The sequence below is a fragment of the Equus caballus genome, chromosome 2 (assembly GCF_041296265.1).
Source record: "Equus caballus isolate H_3958 breed thoroughbred chromosome 2, TB-T2T, whole genome shotgun sequence".
In the NCBI taxonomy this organism is placed as follows: domain Eukaryota; kingdom Metazoa; phylum Chordata; class Mammalia; order Perissodactyla; family Equidae; genus Equus; species Equus caballus.
Window position 1 is genome coordinate 596,252 of NC_091685.1, and position 15,885 is coordinate 612,136.

General features: G+C 44.5%; 1 protein-coding gene across 32 annotated transcripts in view; it reads right to left on the reverse strand.

Moving 5' to 3' along the window:
- Nucleotides 1-15,885, reverse strand: part of FGGY (FGGY carbohydrate kinase domain containing) — a 377,460-nt gene that overhangs the window by 182,794 nt on the left and 178,781 nt on the right. For 19 of the 32 annotated variants that reach the window (XM_070259847.1, XM_070259846.1, XM_001497427.5 and 16 more), the window contains one exon: nt 9,101-9,229. The exons of 10 other annotated variants lie outside the window; for them this stretch is intronic. In XM_070259847.1, the coding sequence (XP_070115948.1) occupies nt 9,101-9,229 (129 nt within the window). Of the gene's footprint in view, nt 1-9,100; nt 9,230-9,323; nt 9,541-9,623; nt 9,775-11,038; nt 11,293-12,905; nt 13,092-15,885 lie in introns of those variants that run through there. 3 more of the 32 variants (XM_023628806.2, XM_070259862.1, XM_023628816.2) reach the window with 3 other exon arrangements.

Consider the following 15,885-nt stretch of genomic DNA (forward strand, 5'->3'; position numbering starts at 1 on the left):
AAATTTATTCCTAGGTATTTGATTTTTTGATATTATTATAAATCATGCTATTTCAAAAATTTTACTTTCTAAATGTTTGTTTTTGGTTTACAGAAACAAAATTTATTCTTGTATTTACTTTTTGCAACAGCAACCCTGCTAAATTACTAATTTTAATATTTTATCTATAGATTCTTTTGATTTTCTATGTGCATATAATTGTGTCATCCATAACATCAGCTTTCTTTCTTTCTAATCTTTATATTTTTAATTCATTTTTCTTGACTTATTCCACTGGCTGGGACCTACAATAAACTGTAGAAAAGTAGTAATGAGAGTGGGAAGGGTTTCGGTATTTCACCATTAAGTATGCCATTTGCATTAGGTTTTTTTTTTTTTTGTAGATATCCTTAATCAGAAGAGGAAAGTTCCTTTCTACTTTTTGTTTGCCAAGATTATTTTTTTAAATCATGAATCTGGGTTGAATTTTACTTATGAAAGTCCTTTTTTTACACAACTATTAATATGACCATACCATTTTTCTCTTTTAGCCTTTTAATACGGATTGCATTAATTGATTTTTCAAATATTAAAATAACTTACTTGAATTCTTTTACCAGTTTTGGAAAACTTGTGGCGATTATTTCTTCAAACATAGCTTCTGTTTTATTATCTATTACCTCTCATTCTGGGACTCCAATTACATCTCACCTAGACCCTTTTACCATGCTCCATATATATGTTATACTCTTTTGTGTATTTTTCCATTCTTTTATACTATGCTGCAGTATGGATATTTTTTTCTGACCTATCTTCTAGTTTATGAATTCTCTCTTCAGTTGTGTTGAATCTGCTGTTAACTGTATTCCATCTATTCAGTTCTTAATTTCAATTACTGCATTTTCAATTCCAGAATTTCCATTTGATTCTTTTTATAGTTCCAAGTTTTCTGCTGAATTCTTCATCTTCTATAATTTCTTGAACATATTACTCATAGATATTTTAAAGTCCACATATAATACTTTCAACATTTGGATCTTCTGTGGGTTTGGTTTTTTATCTCTTGATGTATGAAAATTCTCACAATTTATATGCCTAGATTATTTGTTTTTGAATGCACAAACTGTTTGTGAAAACTTATAAATTGCGCCTTTGATTATGTTATATTCCTCCAGGAAAAATATAACTTTGCTTCTTGCAGTTAGCTGAAATAGAGATAGATTTACTCAATTTAAGCAGGTGTTGAGTTGATTCAAAGCTGGGCTTTACCTTTGTAAAATTTTTCTATGTCTAGTTTACTCTTAGGGTCCCAACTAAAAGCCTAACCCTAACTGTCTTTCACCACACCTCCTCTCCGCCCTCCCCATGGCTCTGCAGCTGCTCAGGTCTCAGGGAGCAGGGTTTCTCATTAAACCAACCTCAACTCAAGACAACGAACTTGAAATCACATGAAGAAGCCCCCCTCCTTGCTCTGATGCGCATCCAGGAGCCCCAGGGTCTTCCTTGCACTATCGGCTCAGGCACTCACACCCCTTTTCTCTTTCCAGTTTCCCCAGCAAGACTTTATTGGCTCTTCTAATCCCCTCCATCCCCTACAGACTGTCTGCCTGCCTCTTTGGACCCACCTTCTCTTTTTAGTGGATGCGCTCCCTGCCACCCTGAGCTCTTGGCAGAGCCTGGGCCTGGCTCCTTCTCAGCAGTTTGGTCTGGTTTGGTCTGATCTGTCTACCTGGAAGCTGCACATCAGTTCTGCTTCTGACCCGTGTGCCCAGAGCCAACCCATCCCACAGGCTGGCTCCTCTGGGCACCAGGTGACGCCTCCCACCCTGTAACTGTCTTCCTGGGACCCACCCCAGACATGCAGACTTGAAAACCTTGGGGGTATGGCCTAGGAACCTACATTTTTTTAAAGGTTCCCCCACCCGTATTTAGCAATCCTTGTGTTTGATCTTTCAAATCCTCTCACACTTATTAGCTTAATTCATTCACTGAAGACTGACTGTGGGTTCCATGTTGGACGACAGGCGTAATGAACCTGATTTGGCGGGAAAACTGAAATAGGTGTAAAGTGTTGCAGAAACACAGAGAAGGGAATGATGCATTTTTTCTAAGAGGGGGGGTTAAGTTTGGAGAAGTTTCCACAGTGGAAGTAACATTTAGATTGAGTGTTGTCTAGGTGGGGGGCACCCCAGATCCAGTGAACAGCATGAGCAAAGGTGAGGAGGCAGGAAGTGCACGGTGTGTTGAAAGAAGACATGTGGTCTGGTGTGGCCTGACTCCCGGTCAGACGGAAGGGGTGGGAATCATCTTGTACTTCCCACTCCTTGGTCTTCACTTTATTTTCTTATCTCACAACTATTTTCACTGAAGAGTTAATTTCACAAAATATATTTTGACAAAGTACTAATATATTAGCAAAACCCTTATTCTGGGCTTCATTTTGGCTTGTACAGAAATAAACTGAACTGATGAGGTTAAATACTATCATCAGAAGTGTTTCAGCAAAAAATAGGACTTCCCATGCTCAGCACTAGTGACATTTGGGTCTGGATAATCCTTTGTTGTGGTGGTTGTCCTGAGCAGGTTGGACACTTAGCAGCATCCCTGGCCTCCACCCACCATGTGCCATACCAGTGCCCCTCTTTCCCAGTCTGACAATCAGAAAATGTCTCCAGACATCACCAAATGTCCTCTGGTGGTGTGGGTAGGGTTGAAATCCACCCTGGTTGAGAACCACTGATAGAGAGAAAAAGAACACGAGATTTGGAGTCAGGCTCAAGTTCACATCTTGCCATGACAATAGTTATGCGATGGAGGAAATGTTTTATTAATTTGGGTTAATCGTATGACGGCTGTGGCTGGCACGAAATTTACCAACGCTGTTTAATATAACTTAGTTGAACTTTCGCTCGTGGCTTAATTTTTATCACCGCTGTTTCCTCTGCCTTCACCCTTCATGGACAGAATTGGAAATCACCTCTCCCTTGCAGGATTACTGTGAGAAGCAAAAGAGAAAGTATCTGAAGTGCCAGGTGGAGTACTTGGCACTAGAAGGCATATAAGAAATGGTCATAATACTATCAGTACCAATAAGAGTAGTGGTTCTTAGACTTGTTTTATTAATGATGTCGTTGATATTATTATTAGGAATAAAGCCTAACTGAAGTTTAAAAGTTACAGTGAGTAAATAAATTCCACTTTACCAAGAAGCAACAATAGGGCGGGAAATGTTGCAATTACATTACCAGACATCACTTCCTCTAGGAATCCTTTCGTAATTCTTCAAGTCTCAATTTGGGGCCCATTCTCTGTTTTTCCAAAGCCCTACATACTTGGAACACATAACTGTAATTGTTTATTTAATGCTTCTTCTCTCTACTAGACCATAAATTCCTAGAAGTCCAGTGCTCTCTCCTGTTCACCTTACACCCTGATTAACGAGTAAGTGGGTCATCAACAAATACTTATTGAAAGACGTTCCTTTTCAATATTTGCTGCTTGCTCAAATGATATTCAAGGGTCAGATTCAAGGGTAGACTGGCTCACGTCTTAATAGACACGCCATTCCATACAGCACAGCGACGACATGTGAATGCTGGAGTCAGAGGGTGTGGGTTCAAATCCTGCATTTACCACTTACTGTGTGACTTTGGTCAGGTTAGGTGGCCTCATTGGTTCATTTCATAAACAGAACAAAATAATAGTATGTGTAAAGTTGCTTTGAGAATCAGTGTTATTTCTAGACCACTGATAATGGGGAGGCAATAAGTTGGCAGGTTTTATTGCTCCCTCGAGTAAACTACGTTTTGCTCTAGGGAGGCAAGGACCAAAAGTTCTTTCTGCGAGACTGGCTAAACCAATTCTTCTGCTGTTGGAAAAAAGAAAGAAAGAAAGAGAGAGAAAGGGAAGGAGGGAGGGAGGGAGGGGAGGAGGGAGGGAGAGAGAGAAAGAGAGAAAGACAGAGGGAAAGAGAGAAAGAAAGAGAGAGAGAAAGAAAGAAAGAGAGAGAAAGAGGGAGAAAGGGAAGGAGGGAGGGAGAGAGAGAGAGAAAGAGAGAAAGACAGAGGGAAAGAAAGAAAGAAAGAAAGAAAGAAAGAGAGAGAGAGAGAAAGAAAGAAAGAGAGAGAAAGGGAAGGAGGGAGGGAGGGAGGGAGAGAGAGAGAGAAAGAAAGAGAGAGAGGAAGAAAGAGAGAGAGAAAGAGAGAGAGAAAGAGAGAGAGAGGAGAGAGAAAGAAAGAGAGGAGAGAGAAAGAAAGAGAGAGAGAGAAAGAAAGGAAGAAAGGGAAAGAAGAAAGAAAGAAATTCAAAATCCTTATTTTGGTTTGATTCTGCAACTCAGATGAGCAATTTAAGCCAATTCAACATCTGGCAAAGAATTCAGCGTCTGCAGTCAAAGAGTGATGCTAAAGCTAGGCACAAACTTTGCTCTTGGCCAGCACTTGCTAATGTGATGGCAGCAGAAAGAATACCAATTTCTAGACATCTAGGAGTGGATCAGGGAGTGCTCAAACAAAACTCTTGATTCGTGGAGAACTGAGCCAGGTAGACCTACTGTATAGGACAAATGCCTCTGGAATCTGAGGTTCCTATATTTCTCAGTTGTAATATCCATCCCGCATGGAGGGAATGCTATTCATTCATTCATTCATTCATTAAACACGGACATGTTAAGGGTCCTCCATGTGCAAAGCACTGTGCTGGTTGCTGAGATAGAAGAATAAAATGGCACAGTGCTTTCTCTCAAAGTGTTTACAAACTAGTCAATGAGGCAAAGTTGCACACACACAACTGGGCGATATGTACAGTAATGGAAGCAAATCTAAGACATAGTGAGAGCAAAGACAACTGGGAGAAAAGGGCCTGAGACAGAAATCAGGTTGTTGTTGCCTTCAGGACAGCTGGGGTGCTAGAGCCAAGGACAGACCTGGAACAAACTTCATACTATTTTTATAAGCTAGAAAAATATCAGCAGCAGGAGCCCTGGCCAAAACCACCCCCACAAAGAGCAGACAAAGCTCCTCCTATCTTCTGGCTGGCTGCGGGAGAACTCACTGACCAGCACGTTAAGAACAAGATGTTCTTTTATCTTTGATTTTTATTCCCACAAAGTCCTTCCTCCTTTTTTTTCCAGAACTGGAAAAGCACGTGTTGAGTTTTACTTGCTTCTTTGATCTTTATCCCCCCCTTTATTCATAGAGGAATAAACTTCTCAGGACTATCTTTATCTGGATTAGGGTTAGGGTAGGGTCAGGTTTAGGGTTAGGGTTAAGGTTAGGATTAAAGATCAAGCAAGAGGGTTATGCCCCCTCTTGCTTCTTTGATCTTTAGCCTTCCTTTGAGAATGAGAATCCAGGAGTATTTCTCCAAAGCAGATGCTGATCCTGCTACTGGTCAGAGTGTGGGGTCCAAGGCAAATCACGCCAGACCAGCACATGAAGGGACCACGGTTGTCAGGGCGTGTTTGTGCCAGGGCTGGATGGCATCCAATTCCGAGCCTCAAGCTAGATTCTCAACCTGACATTCAGCCACCTCTCAGCACGGAGTGTGCCTAACCCTTTTCTGATGTTGTTTCCAACCTCAAACCATCCAGACTCTTAAGGCAGTGAACGCTGCCTTCTGTGCCAGAGTGCCAGCGAAGGAAGGTTATGGCAGATTCAGGGAAGACAGATGGAGTCCAGAAGCCTGAGGCTCTTCTCCAACTGCCTACCCACAGGGAAGACAGTTCTGGTATCTTCGTACCAGGATCACAACGCAGAGACTTCCTAAAAGCCCCTACTTTGTGTCAGGCATTGTGATTCTAGAGAGAGAAAGTCAAAGAGAGAGAGCTTATTACCATATGCCTCCTATGTTCCAGATGCTATGCCAGCTGGTCTGACCTATTTACATCATTAGTTCTCATAACAACCCTGTGAGGGGGCAGAGCTATCTCTTACTGCAGAAGAGGGAAACGAAAGCGTGAAAAGGTATGATATTTGACCCAAGGTGCACAGGTAGGGAGAAGAAGAATTTGAATCCGAATCTTCACACTTCCTGGTCAGAGCCCTTACTACAGCATCACGTATGTCTCATGGGTTAGTTGTCTCAAATCAATACTATTAAGCTACAAGCATGCAGGCCAGGAGAGAACCACCAGAATTTTCTCTCCAAAAGGAGTGGAGCTTTGTCTGCTCTGTTCACTGCCATAATCCCAGTACCTGGACCAGTAACCATCAGGCCTGCAGGCACTCAACATACGTCTTTAGTGACGACCCAGTTGGATGGGTGCACTATCTTCTCAAGACTTTCAGGCTTATGTTCTCATCCAATCCTGATGCGGGCACAGGCAGGGTGGGGAATGAGAGGGGACCTCTGCTCTCAGGCCTCCTCCCTTTCCCAGACATCCTGATCCTGCGTTGGCTGTGAGAGGAAGGGGACAAGAGGCAGAGGCAGAAAGAAGTACAAGTCGGATAAAACTTGGTCAATGGTGTCAAGATCCTCGCTATCCCACAGCTACTGAGAATCCTCACCCTGTGCCCTCCCTAGACACCACTGGCCCTAAAGTCAGCCCTGATTCCAAGGTTCTGATTTTGTCTTTCCACTGAAAGAACTTACTTTTGGAAAGCACAAGGGGAACCCACTAACTTGAGAGCACCAGGATTTTAAAGGGAACAAAAGGCCTCAGCCAAAGCTTCTAAGGGTAAAATTTGTCATTGAACCTCTCTGCTTTACGAAAAGAACAGGCTCATTTAATGGTCTGGATTCCCCTTAGAGCAATTCACCCAACACTCTCTGAGAGTCTGCAAGCAACAGGTGCCACAGAGGAAGTGCTTTCCCCTCCTGGGGACACAGTGGGTCCTGGACAGAAGGGAGGAGGTGTGTTTTGGTTCAAACCTGAGGGAAATGTGGGAGACTGACAAGGAAATGAGAGTCTTGATGCTCATCAAGGTGCAGACCTCTCTCTTCCAGCATGTGGTGGTCCAAGCCAAGTGCCTGTCACTGGGAGGGTGGAGGATTGAGACTGTCGCCCCAGGGGTAACTGACAAAGGAGAAAGCTTCCCTGGCCTCCAACGTGATACGGAAACTCAGGAATACCAGGGGACAGGAACACTGCATGTCTACCTACACCACAAGTTCTCTCGGTGCCTGTTCTTAAAAACCGAAATCATGACAGTCCAATCAAAACTACACAGCACCCCCATGGAAAGCGAGAGAAACACCCTTGCCCATACTCAGTACTCTCTACCATTCAACCAACCCACATGTATTATTGGCTGTTACTATTTCCCGGGCACAGTGCTAGATCCTGAACACATGACGAACAAGACAGAAACACTCATAGATGGCCGAGAATTACCCTGTTCTAGAAGTCCATGGACTATGTGAAAGAACTAGACACTGCTTAATCATCTCTCACACAGAAAACACTAACGCTCGCTCTGAAGGTTCAGGCCATTTTGCCTTGTTCTCGCCTTAATGCAACTTTATTCATTTAATAAATTTATCAAGCTCTCAGAGGAACTAGACACAGGGCTCAGCACAGGTGACACAAGATGAAAAATATGATGCCCTCAAAGAGGCCACGGTCTAGTGGAAAAGACAAGCAGATAAATCAATAATTACAACATTTACAGTAATTACAGTGTGATCGTTTCTCGCATAGGGCAGGTAGAAGCTGAAAGAAGTACACCTGAGAGAATTTCTAAATAAATCTGAATGTCCCCAGAAGGCTACACAGAGGAGAAAGCCTCTGATGTGAGTTTTCACGTCCGAGCAGGAGTGAACCATTGGGAGAAGTCAGGACTCATCCTTCCGAGATGCAAAGACACGGGGGTGTAAATGCTCGACAGCGTTCTGGGAGCAAGATTCGAGGTAAGTACTTGAAAGATAACTTTTGGCTGTCATATGAAGTACGGGCTAAGAATATCTTTCAAAGTCTCTTTGACTATGATCTATAGTGAGAAATTCATTTTGGGGCTGGCCTGGTGGCATAGTGGTTAAGTTCGCATACTCTGCTTTGGCAGCCTGGGGTTCACAGGTTTGGATCACGGGCATGGACTGGGCACCACTTGTCAGGCCATGCTGTGGTGACATCCCAAATAAAATAGAGGAAGACTGGCACAGATGTTAGCTCAGGGCCAGTCTCCGTCACACACACACACACACAAATCATCTTCATCATGGCCCAGTAAACACACACACATACATACCATCTTCATCATGGCCCAGTATACACACACACATACATATAAAATGTAACAGGAGCTCCATAAACAGTGCTTGCCCTTACTAGGTGAGATGTGCTCTGAGGTTTTCTTGTCTGGTCCATTCTATTCTGAAAATTCAGTGGTCATGACCTACTAAATTGACCTCATAAAGTCTGAACCATAATTCAAAAAAAACACTGTTAGAGAGAAAGGCTAGGAAAAAAGATATGTCTGTAGTTGAAGTGAGAAATATTAAGAATCTGAATAACCAAAAAAAAGAAAAAACTGCAGTAAGGAAGAAGAAGAGGATAGAGACAGCACACTTTACCGTATTCCTCGCCTCACTGTCTGCCTTCCCATTACAATGTGTGGAGGGACCTTGGTTTTGTTTTAACTTCACTGTCCCCCCGCACCACGCCTGGACAAAGTAAGTGTTAGGTGTCTTTGAAGTAATGAACACATGAATGCCAGGTTTGAGAGTTATTTAGGAGATGAAATCAAGACTACTCTCAAGCAATTGGATATAGGATATAAGCCAAATATATTATGAAAATAAATCAACTAGACTTGTGAGGGTTTTGGGAGTATTTTTAGAAAAAACAGTATAGGTAAGTATAGCATCATCATACCTGCCAGGTAGAAGTTAATATCTCTTTTTCAAGTTTTCTGTAGACCGAAAAACCATACAGATATTGATTCAGATCAATTTTTTTCTATTATTCTGTATGGAAAAATTAATTAAATTATAAATAAATTCTACATTTGATAAAAAGTTCTATAGTTCTATCCAAATGCCCAACTGTAAAAAGGCTTTTCATTCCTATATCTTGAATCACTAGCCTGCGATCCGTGCTTTACAAACAGGGAAGGAGAGCCTCAGCTTCTGGGAATATTCCGCGTGACGCACTGCGGGTCGTGGGCCCTGCAGAAGGGATTACCTAATCCTCCGGCGTGGGCATCAATGAGTGAGGCTGCCACTGCAACTCCAGCAGGAAGGCCAAGGTCTTTTGCTGCCTCTGGTGTGAGCCCATTTCCAAGAGAAGCTCCAGGAGGCAACACTTGGTTTCCTGGGTAGACATGAGAAAAAATAAACACCTGTCACTTTGAAAAACCCAAAAGCAAAAATACGGTTTTCTTATGAGAACCTCTCCGCACGCTTGCCTCTCCTCTGCATTTCCTCCATTTCATGGAGACAAAAGCCATGCAGCCACAGAGTCCTTCTGCTCATCTGGTGACTTAGTTGTATGTCCTTGGTTCCCATGGATCAAGCTCTGGAGTGCTTTACAAAGCCAAGAATTCTAACGCATCTTTCAAATTAAAGAAAGACTCCATTCATGAGAAATTCCAAAGGACAGAAACACAGTGGCCTCTTGAAGCCCTGGTGAAAATGGTCAAATTGTTACAAACAGGCTTTGTAACACAGCAGCTCTACCAGCACACCTCACACACGCACACACGCACCTGTACACACTCCCTGAGTAGCATATATTCCTAAGGAAGCTGAAGAAATTTAATTGTGTGGCTGCTTCCCACTGGTGGGTAAGGGAGTGAACTATTTCGCTCCAATAAAGAATTTCTCAGAAGTTTCTCCTGTTGGAAGAGAACCCAGTCTGAACCCTGCAGATTCTACAAGGCTGCTACTGGCACAGCCACAGAATGCAAGGGGCACGGCGCTCTGTGGAGTTGTGCAATGCAGGAACCCTAATGTTTCAAGTGACCTTGAATTCTTGTAGTCAGTCTGGCCTTCAGTTAAGAATTCATTGATTGTCTTGCTTTGTGTGGGTGCCAAGGCGCTCTAAAAGGCAGTCCTTGCCCCCAACCTAGTTAGCGAGACGAGATCAGGACCCAGAGAACCATGTAAGTCAGAATAGAATGAAGTGATCCATCTGTTCTCAGGCGTTTAGCAGAGGCTGAATCCCCCCACCCCTGCCAAAGAATTTATAAGCATTCTGGAACTGCAAGGAGCGGGTGGGGGTGGGCCCATGTATATGCTAACATCCCTCTGAGTGCCAAGGTCCTAAGATTCTGAACATAACGTCAGCACTGCTCACTGCTGAGGTTCCTAGCATCTGCTCACTGTCCCCTGGCGCTCCAGGGATAGGTAGGGGGCTTCGGGACTTCGGGAGGCGGGGTCAGGGTGGGGTTAGAAGGAAGCAGAGGGTGAATGGCTCATCAACCTCCTCTAATTGGGAAGGAAAAACCTCCACAACACCATTTTTATCCATTTTAGGTAATAAACTTCTTTCTCTAATTGAATTTCCAAAAAGTTTATGAAAAGGAAGCAGAAGAAGACAAACCCTGCAATGGTTTCTAGAGCTCCATTGTCCAGCACGGCAGCCACGAGGCACACGCAGAATGAGTGCTGGAAATGAGGCTGGAGAGCTAACGGGCTGAATCGTTCACGTAATTAAAATTCATCTCAATTTAAATTTAACGACTGATACTCAGTTCAGTTACTGAAAAACTTCTAAATATGTTTCAAACAACTTGGGTATGCAAATCTACTTTTTAAATGTTAATTTAAGAACGCTAAATCAAGTATTTACAATGAAAACTTAGTGACTTTGTTGGTGGTAAGCACAATGCAGTCTATACAGAAATTGATAAACAATAATGTATGCTTGTAATTACACAACGTTATAAACCATTATGACCTCAATAAAATAACTGGAAAAAAAATTTAGTATCTGAATGAGCTGTACTTAGTGGAAAATGCACACCAGACATCAAAGATTTCACATGGAAAAATGAATGTAAAATATCTCATTAATAATTTTTGTATCAATTATATGTTGAAATGTTATTTTGGATTTATTAGGTAAATAAGATTTACTAAAATTAACTTTGCCTATTTCTTTTTGCTTTAATGTGGCTACCAGAAAACGTCAGACTACGGATGTGGCTCCCATTCTATTTCTACCGCACGGCACTCGTCTAGAGGAGACCGTCAAGATGGTCCAGCAGCGCAGCGGGGAGAAGGAGAAGCTCTCGTCTGCTGTGAAGGCCCAGCTCAGCAGAAACCTGGAGGGGAACAGTGCTCCTCGCTGTAGACCGCTTGGCCCTGGGCACCAGCTTAATCATGTCACTGTGTCTTGGATCCGGCACATAACAGACAGCATTCCGCCTGACTGAGCACTTCGGTGCTACGGTCTGTGCTAAGGACACGTCATGCATTTTGTCACTTCACTGTCACAATGACCCTATGTGAAGGGTACTATGACTGTCTCTGTTGCACAGATGGATGCGGACCGTCAGGTTTACAGAGTGAAAGGAAATCCCCCACAGTCACACAGCTTACGTGTTGGAACACAGGTCATGGATTCCACACAGACAGACACCAAAACCTCTTTCGGTGCAGCTATTTAAAAAAATGTTTTCTGAGTGAGTGAAGGGATTGAGAGAAGTATTTTTAGAAGAAACATTATATATGTTTAAAAAGTAGCATCATTTGGAAATCATGCCCACTACACTGAGATTTTTTTAAACAGGGTTAATTTTTGTAGGAAGGGCAAAGTGGGAACTCTTGTTCCACCTTCATCTCTAATCTTCACAAACATAAAGGGTGTAATTTTCATAAAGAAAAGGTTCCAGGCAGAAAGAGGATTAGTAGGTGGGATACGCTTCTGAGTCTTCCGGACAGTAATTTAGGAAGAAGCCTTGGCTGCTGAGGTAAAGAGTGAGCCCTGGGCTTTCAGCCAGGAAATCCAGGTTCAAATCACATGCTGGAGGACCAAAGGCCAATTTCCTAGCAGAGGGAGCATCCTGAGCAAAGGCTAAGAAAGAAGGGAGACTGCCAAAAGGGTGCAGTAAACTGAAACATAAGCTGGGGTGGGACCTGGCAGCGGGTGCAGGGGACAGACAAGGTTGGAGAGGGAAGTGGGGACACAGTCTGCATTACAATCCAGACTAAGGTGTTTGAAGTTAATCACAAAGACTGCAGTTCTCGGGGCCGGCCGGTGGTCGAGTGGTCAAGTTCATGTACTCCACTTTGGCGGCCCAGGGTTTCACCGGTTTGGATCCTGGGCACCGACCTAGCACGGCTCATCAGGCCACGCTGAGGTGGCGTCCCACATAGCAGAACTAGAAGGACCTACAGCTAGGATGGGCCTTTGGGGAGAAGAAAAAAAAAAGACTGGGCCAACCTTTAAAAAAACAATAAAGCCTACAGGGAGCCTCTGAAGGAGCACTAAGCTGGGAGTGAGGAGCTGGGATTTGTGTAGTTTCGGAAGATCCCTCTGGCAGCTTTGTAGCATAGGACAGAGCAGGGTAAGGGGAAACAGTTGTGAAGCTATTTCAGCAACCAAAAGAAAAGGTGAGGGTCTTCATTAAGGTATTGGGAAGTGAGATGCAGAAAGGCAGGCAGCTGCGAGAGGTTTTGTCAGACAAGAATGGCAGGTCACGGTGGCCGCTTGGATACTGGGAGTATGGCAGACATGGAGACGCTGCCACCTGGATCCCCATTAAGGGTGGACTTGCTGCCCAGTGTCGGGGACTGAGGTCAGCAGACGGCCCCAAGCCGCCAGCTCCTTCAGGCCACCTTGCCGAGGGGACGCCTTTCCCAGGGCAGCCCAGCTGGTGCCTTGGCAAAGGGGAGCAGAGGGCTCTGACGGGCCCCACTCACCCCACAGCACTCTGCTGAGTCGCCCAAGGTGCTGTGGGACTGCACCCCAGTTCAACTTCTCCCTCTGCCCGATCCTGCCCCCTTCCTTCCACAGATGGTTACCCCTAATAAGCACCTTATACCTCCAATCTGTCTCGGCATCTGCTTCCAGAGAACCCAACCGAGGGCAGCGAGCCAGGCCTTCTCCTCAGCCCAGTGGTCCAGGAATGAAAATAAACATGCACAAAGATTACCATCCTCCTTTGAACTGGAACCACAGCCTTCAGGAATGGTCTATCTGGACCTCAAGCAGGAAGAGGCTTGTTTACCTAGAGACCGAAACAGCTTGGCCTGAGAGGTAGATAGAAATAGGAGGAAATCTCTGAGAAATCACCCCATCAGGCCACACTTTATCAGCCAGAGGCACACTGAGGGGACTGAAGGAGCGGCCAGAAGGCAAGCGTTAGTGCATCTTGACAACTTTTCTGGAAATAATCCTTCTTTCATTCTTCTTTCACCATAAAATTAAATTAAGCAAGCATCAGTTTTCCCAGACTTAATCAGGACTTCACAGCCTCAGGTGTGCAGTTTCTTCCAGTGTTCATTCAGCCGCCCCTTCAGGTATTTTAACAAACTTTTCAATAACCATGGTAATGCTGATGGTCCCCATGTATTTCACCTGCCCTGCACCAAGATCCTGGTGCTGGGTTGTGAGTGAAAGACGGCCTCTGACCGCAAAGGCTCACTCGGTGCTCTGTGCAGATCAGGGCTCACAGGACTACATACAAAATGCTTTCAAGGGGAGATTTACATGGTGCTCCCAGAGCACCGAGCAGGGATGGTGAGGCTGGCCCAGGCAAGTGCAGGAAATCAAGATGAAGGTGACATTTGAATCTGGTCTGGAAAGACAAGTGGCTGATTGCTGGATTCAGTGCTAGAATGCTCAGGGGAAATGGATGCCATTAGAGCAAAAGCGGTTCACTGTAGGAAGCCCCGAGGGGCACAGAGGGTTTGAGGTGTTCACTATGTTGGCCAAAAGGGCACCAGTGCAGAGCGGAGAAGTGCAGCCCAGTGGACAAGAGAGGCAGCCTGGGAGCTCCAGTTAAGGCAGCGGGCCCTGCCAGCCGACGGCATTGACACTCATTTTGTTTTTTAAGAAGATAACCCTGCAGTGTGGAGAAAGGCAAGAATGGGAAATAATTTTTCTCTTTAAAACAATCAAGCCAACTGAAAACTGCAAGCTGCAAAACATTATGTAGAGTATGTCATTTTAAGAACAACAGAGATGGCAGGTGGACCATTTGTAAAAGTACATTCCTACGGAGAAAAAACACAGAGAATACGTTTTCTCTGGATGTAGAAATTATGGGTGATTTGTTTTTTACTTTCTACTAATCTATAATTCCTAATTGTTCTACCTTGAACATACATTTCTTGTGTAATTTTTTTAAAGGCATTTTCTCCCTTAAATCTGGGCAGGGTAAAGAAATTAGGGCACAGGTATTCAGCAGAACCCTACGTAGCCATTAAAAGGAATGTGGAAGAATGAAGGGTTTGGAAGGCAGTCCAAGATAAGAGAAAATGGTAAGATGCAGAAAAGTATTCAGAGTATAATCTTATTTATGAATTTTGCTAAAGGATACAAAAACGTAAGCACATATACTTCCAGACAAATCCTAGAAAAACAGGCAGAATATTATCACCCAGGGACCGGCACTCCGTGACGGCACTTCTCCAGCCTTCGTGTCTCCTCTACTCCATGACCTTGTGTTTCCTTTGTGATGAAAACAATCTATTTTAAGTTAAAATAAAAGCAAAATTAAATTAAGGAGAATGCTGCACACCTTTTCCTGCTCCTCAGCCTGAAGCAGGAGAGAGGCCCAGGGGCAGGCCACTTGTTTCCCTGACAGTGGGCTTCTGTCCCTGGGAACACACCCCCACCCTGGCGTGTCAAAAAGCAATCGCTGAGGGCTCCTGGGCTCAAATCCACTGAGCTCCCAATCAGCTGGGCAGATTCAGTGTGAGCGGTCAAAGCTGGAGCCCGCCGTGACCTGGTGCTGCTCCTCTTCACGGGTGGGGCCGCCAGGACACCACATCTTCCCCACCAGTTTTTCAATTATCTACGACTAATGAGCACTCCGGGAACAGTTTCAGACACACACATAATCCTCCCTCCTGACGTCAGGAGCAGAAATTAATGACTGTGTGGATTGCCAGGAGACAGAAAATGCATTATAATAGTCAACAGAACTGTTATCCTCTCCAGGAAGGAGGAGGTGGGGTGGGGTGTTGTATTAACTGGAAGGTTCAGTGGTCCTTTGTATTCCCACAAACAAAGATGACATCCAGGGGAGAGTTGGCTCAAAGCCCATGGAAATGTCAGAGAGAGGTTTGGGCGTGGGTGGCATCGACCCTGGCTGCTCCGTGCTGGGCACTGGGGCGCTGGTCCCTGCTCAGTTTTGCCTAGGTCAACAGACCAACCAGATTGGCTGGGACAGTGCTAAATGACACCCTGTCCTGCCAGCAGAGAGGGTCTCTGAGTCCTTTCAGAATAAATCCGCTTTCAATCTGGTTTAGGAGTGAGGGAACAAAAACAAGAACAGGAAACTCTCCAACAGGCTGGAGTCGTTTTACAAGCACGTGGTGGTTTCTGAGTTGCTTCACGCAGGCACACTATGTGCTGGGGTGGTTCCAGAGACTGTCCAGAGACCTGGTCCAATTCTAGTGGAGCTCCCAAGTTTGAGAAGCAGGAACCCTCAGCAAACGAAACAACACCATCATGGGCTTTTGGCTGCAGCCAACTGGCTGTTGACATGGACTTGTAACATAACTGACACAAGCAGGAGCTTGACACCCCCCCGCCCCAGATTCTTCTACGGAGATCTCAGTTCACTTGGGCAGGGCAGCTCAGGGAGTTTTCCAGACCTGCAGCCACAACTGATACAAGACTGACTGAAAAACCTTCCGGTAACTCTTGCTTCTGAATGGAGTTACACGTCCACAACTAATCGATCAGAAAAATTAATGAAAAAGTCAAACTTGACACATTCTGCCACCTGTTGAAAGACATTTTCTGAGACATTCATTTGTTCACTTCCCTTCATTTCTCTCCCCCAAATAATC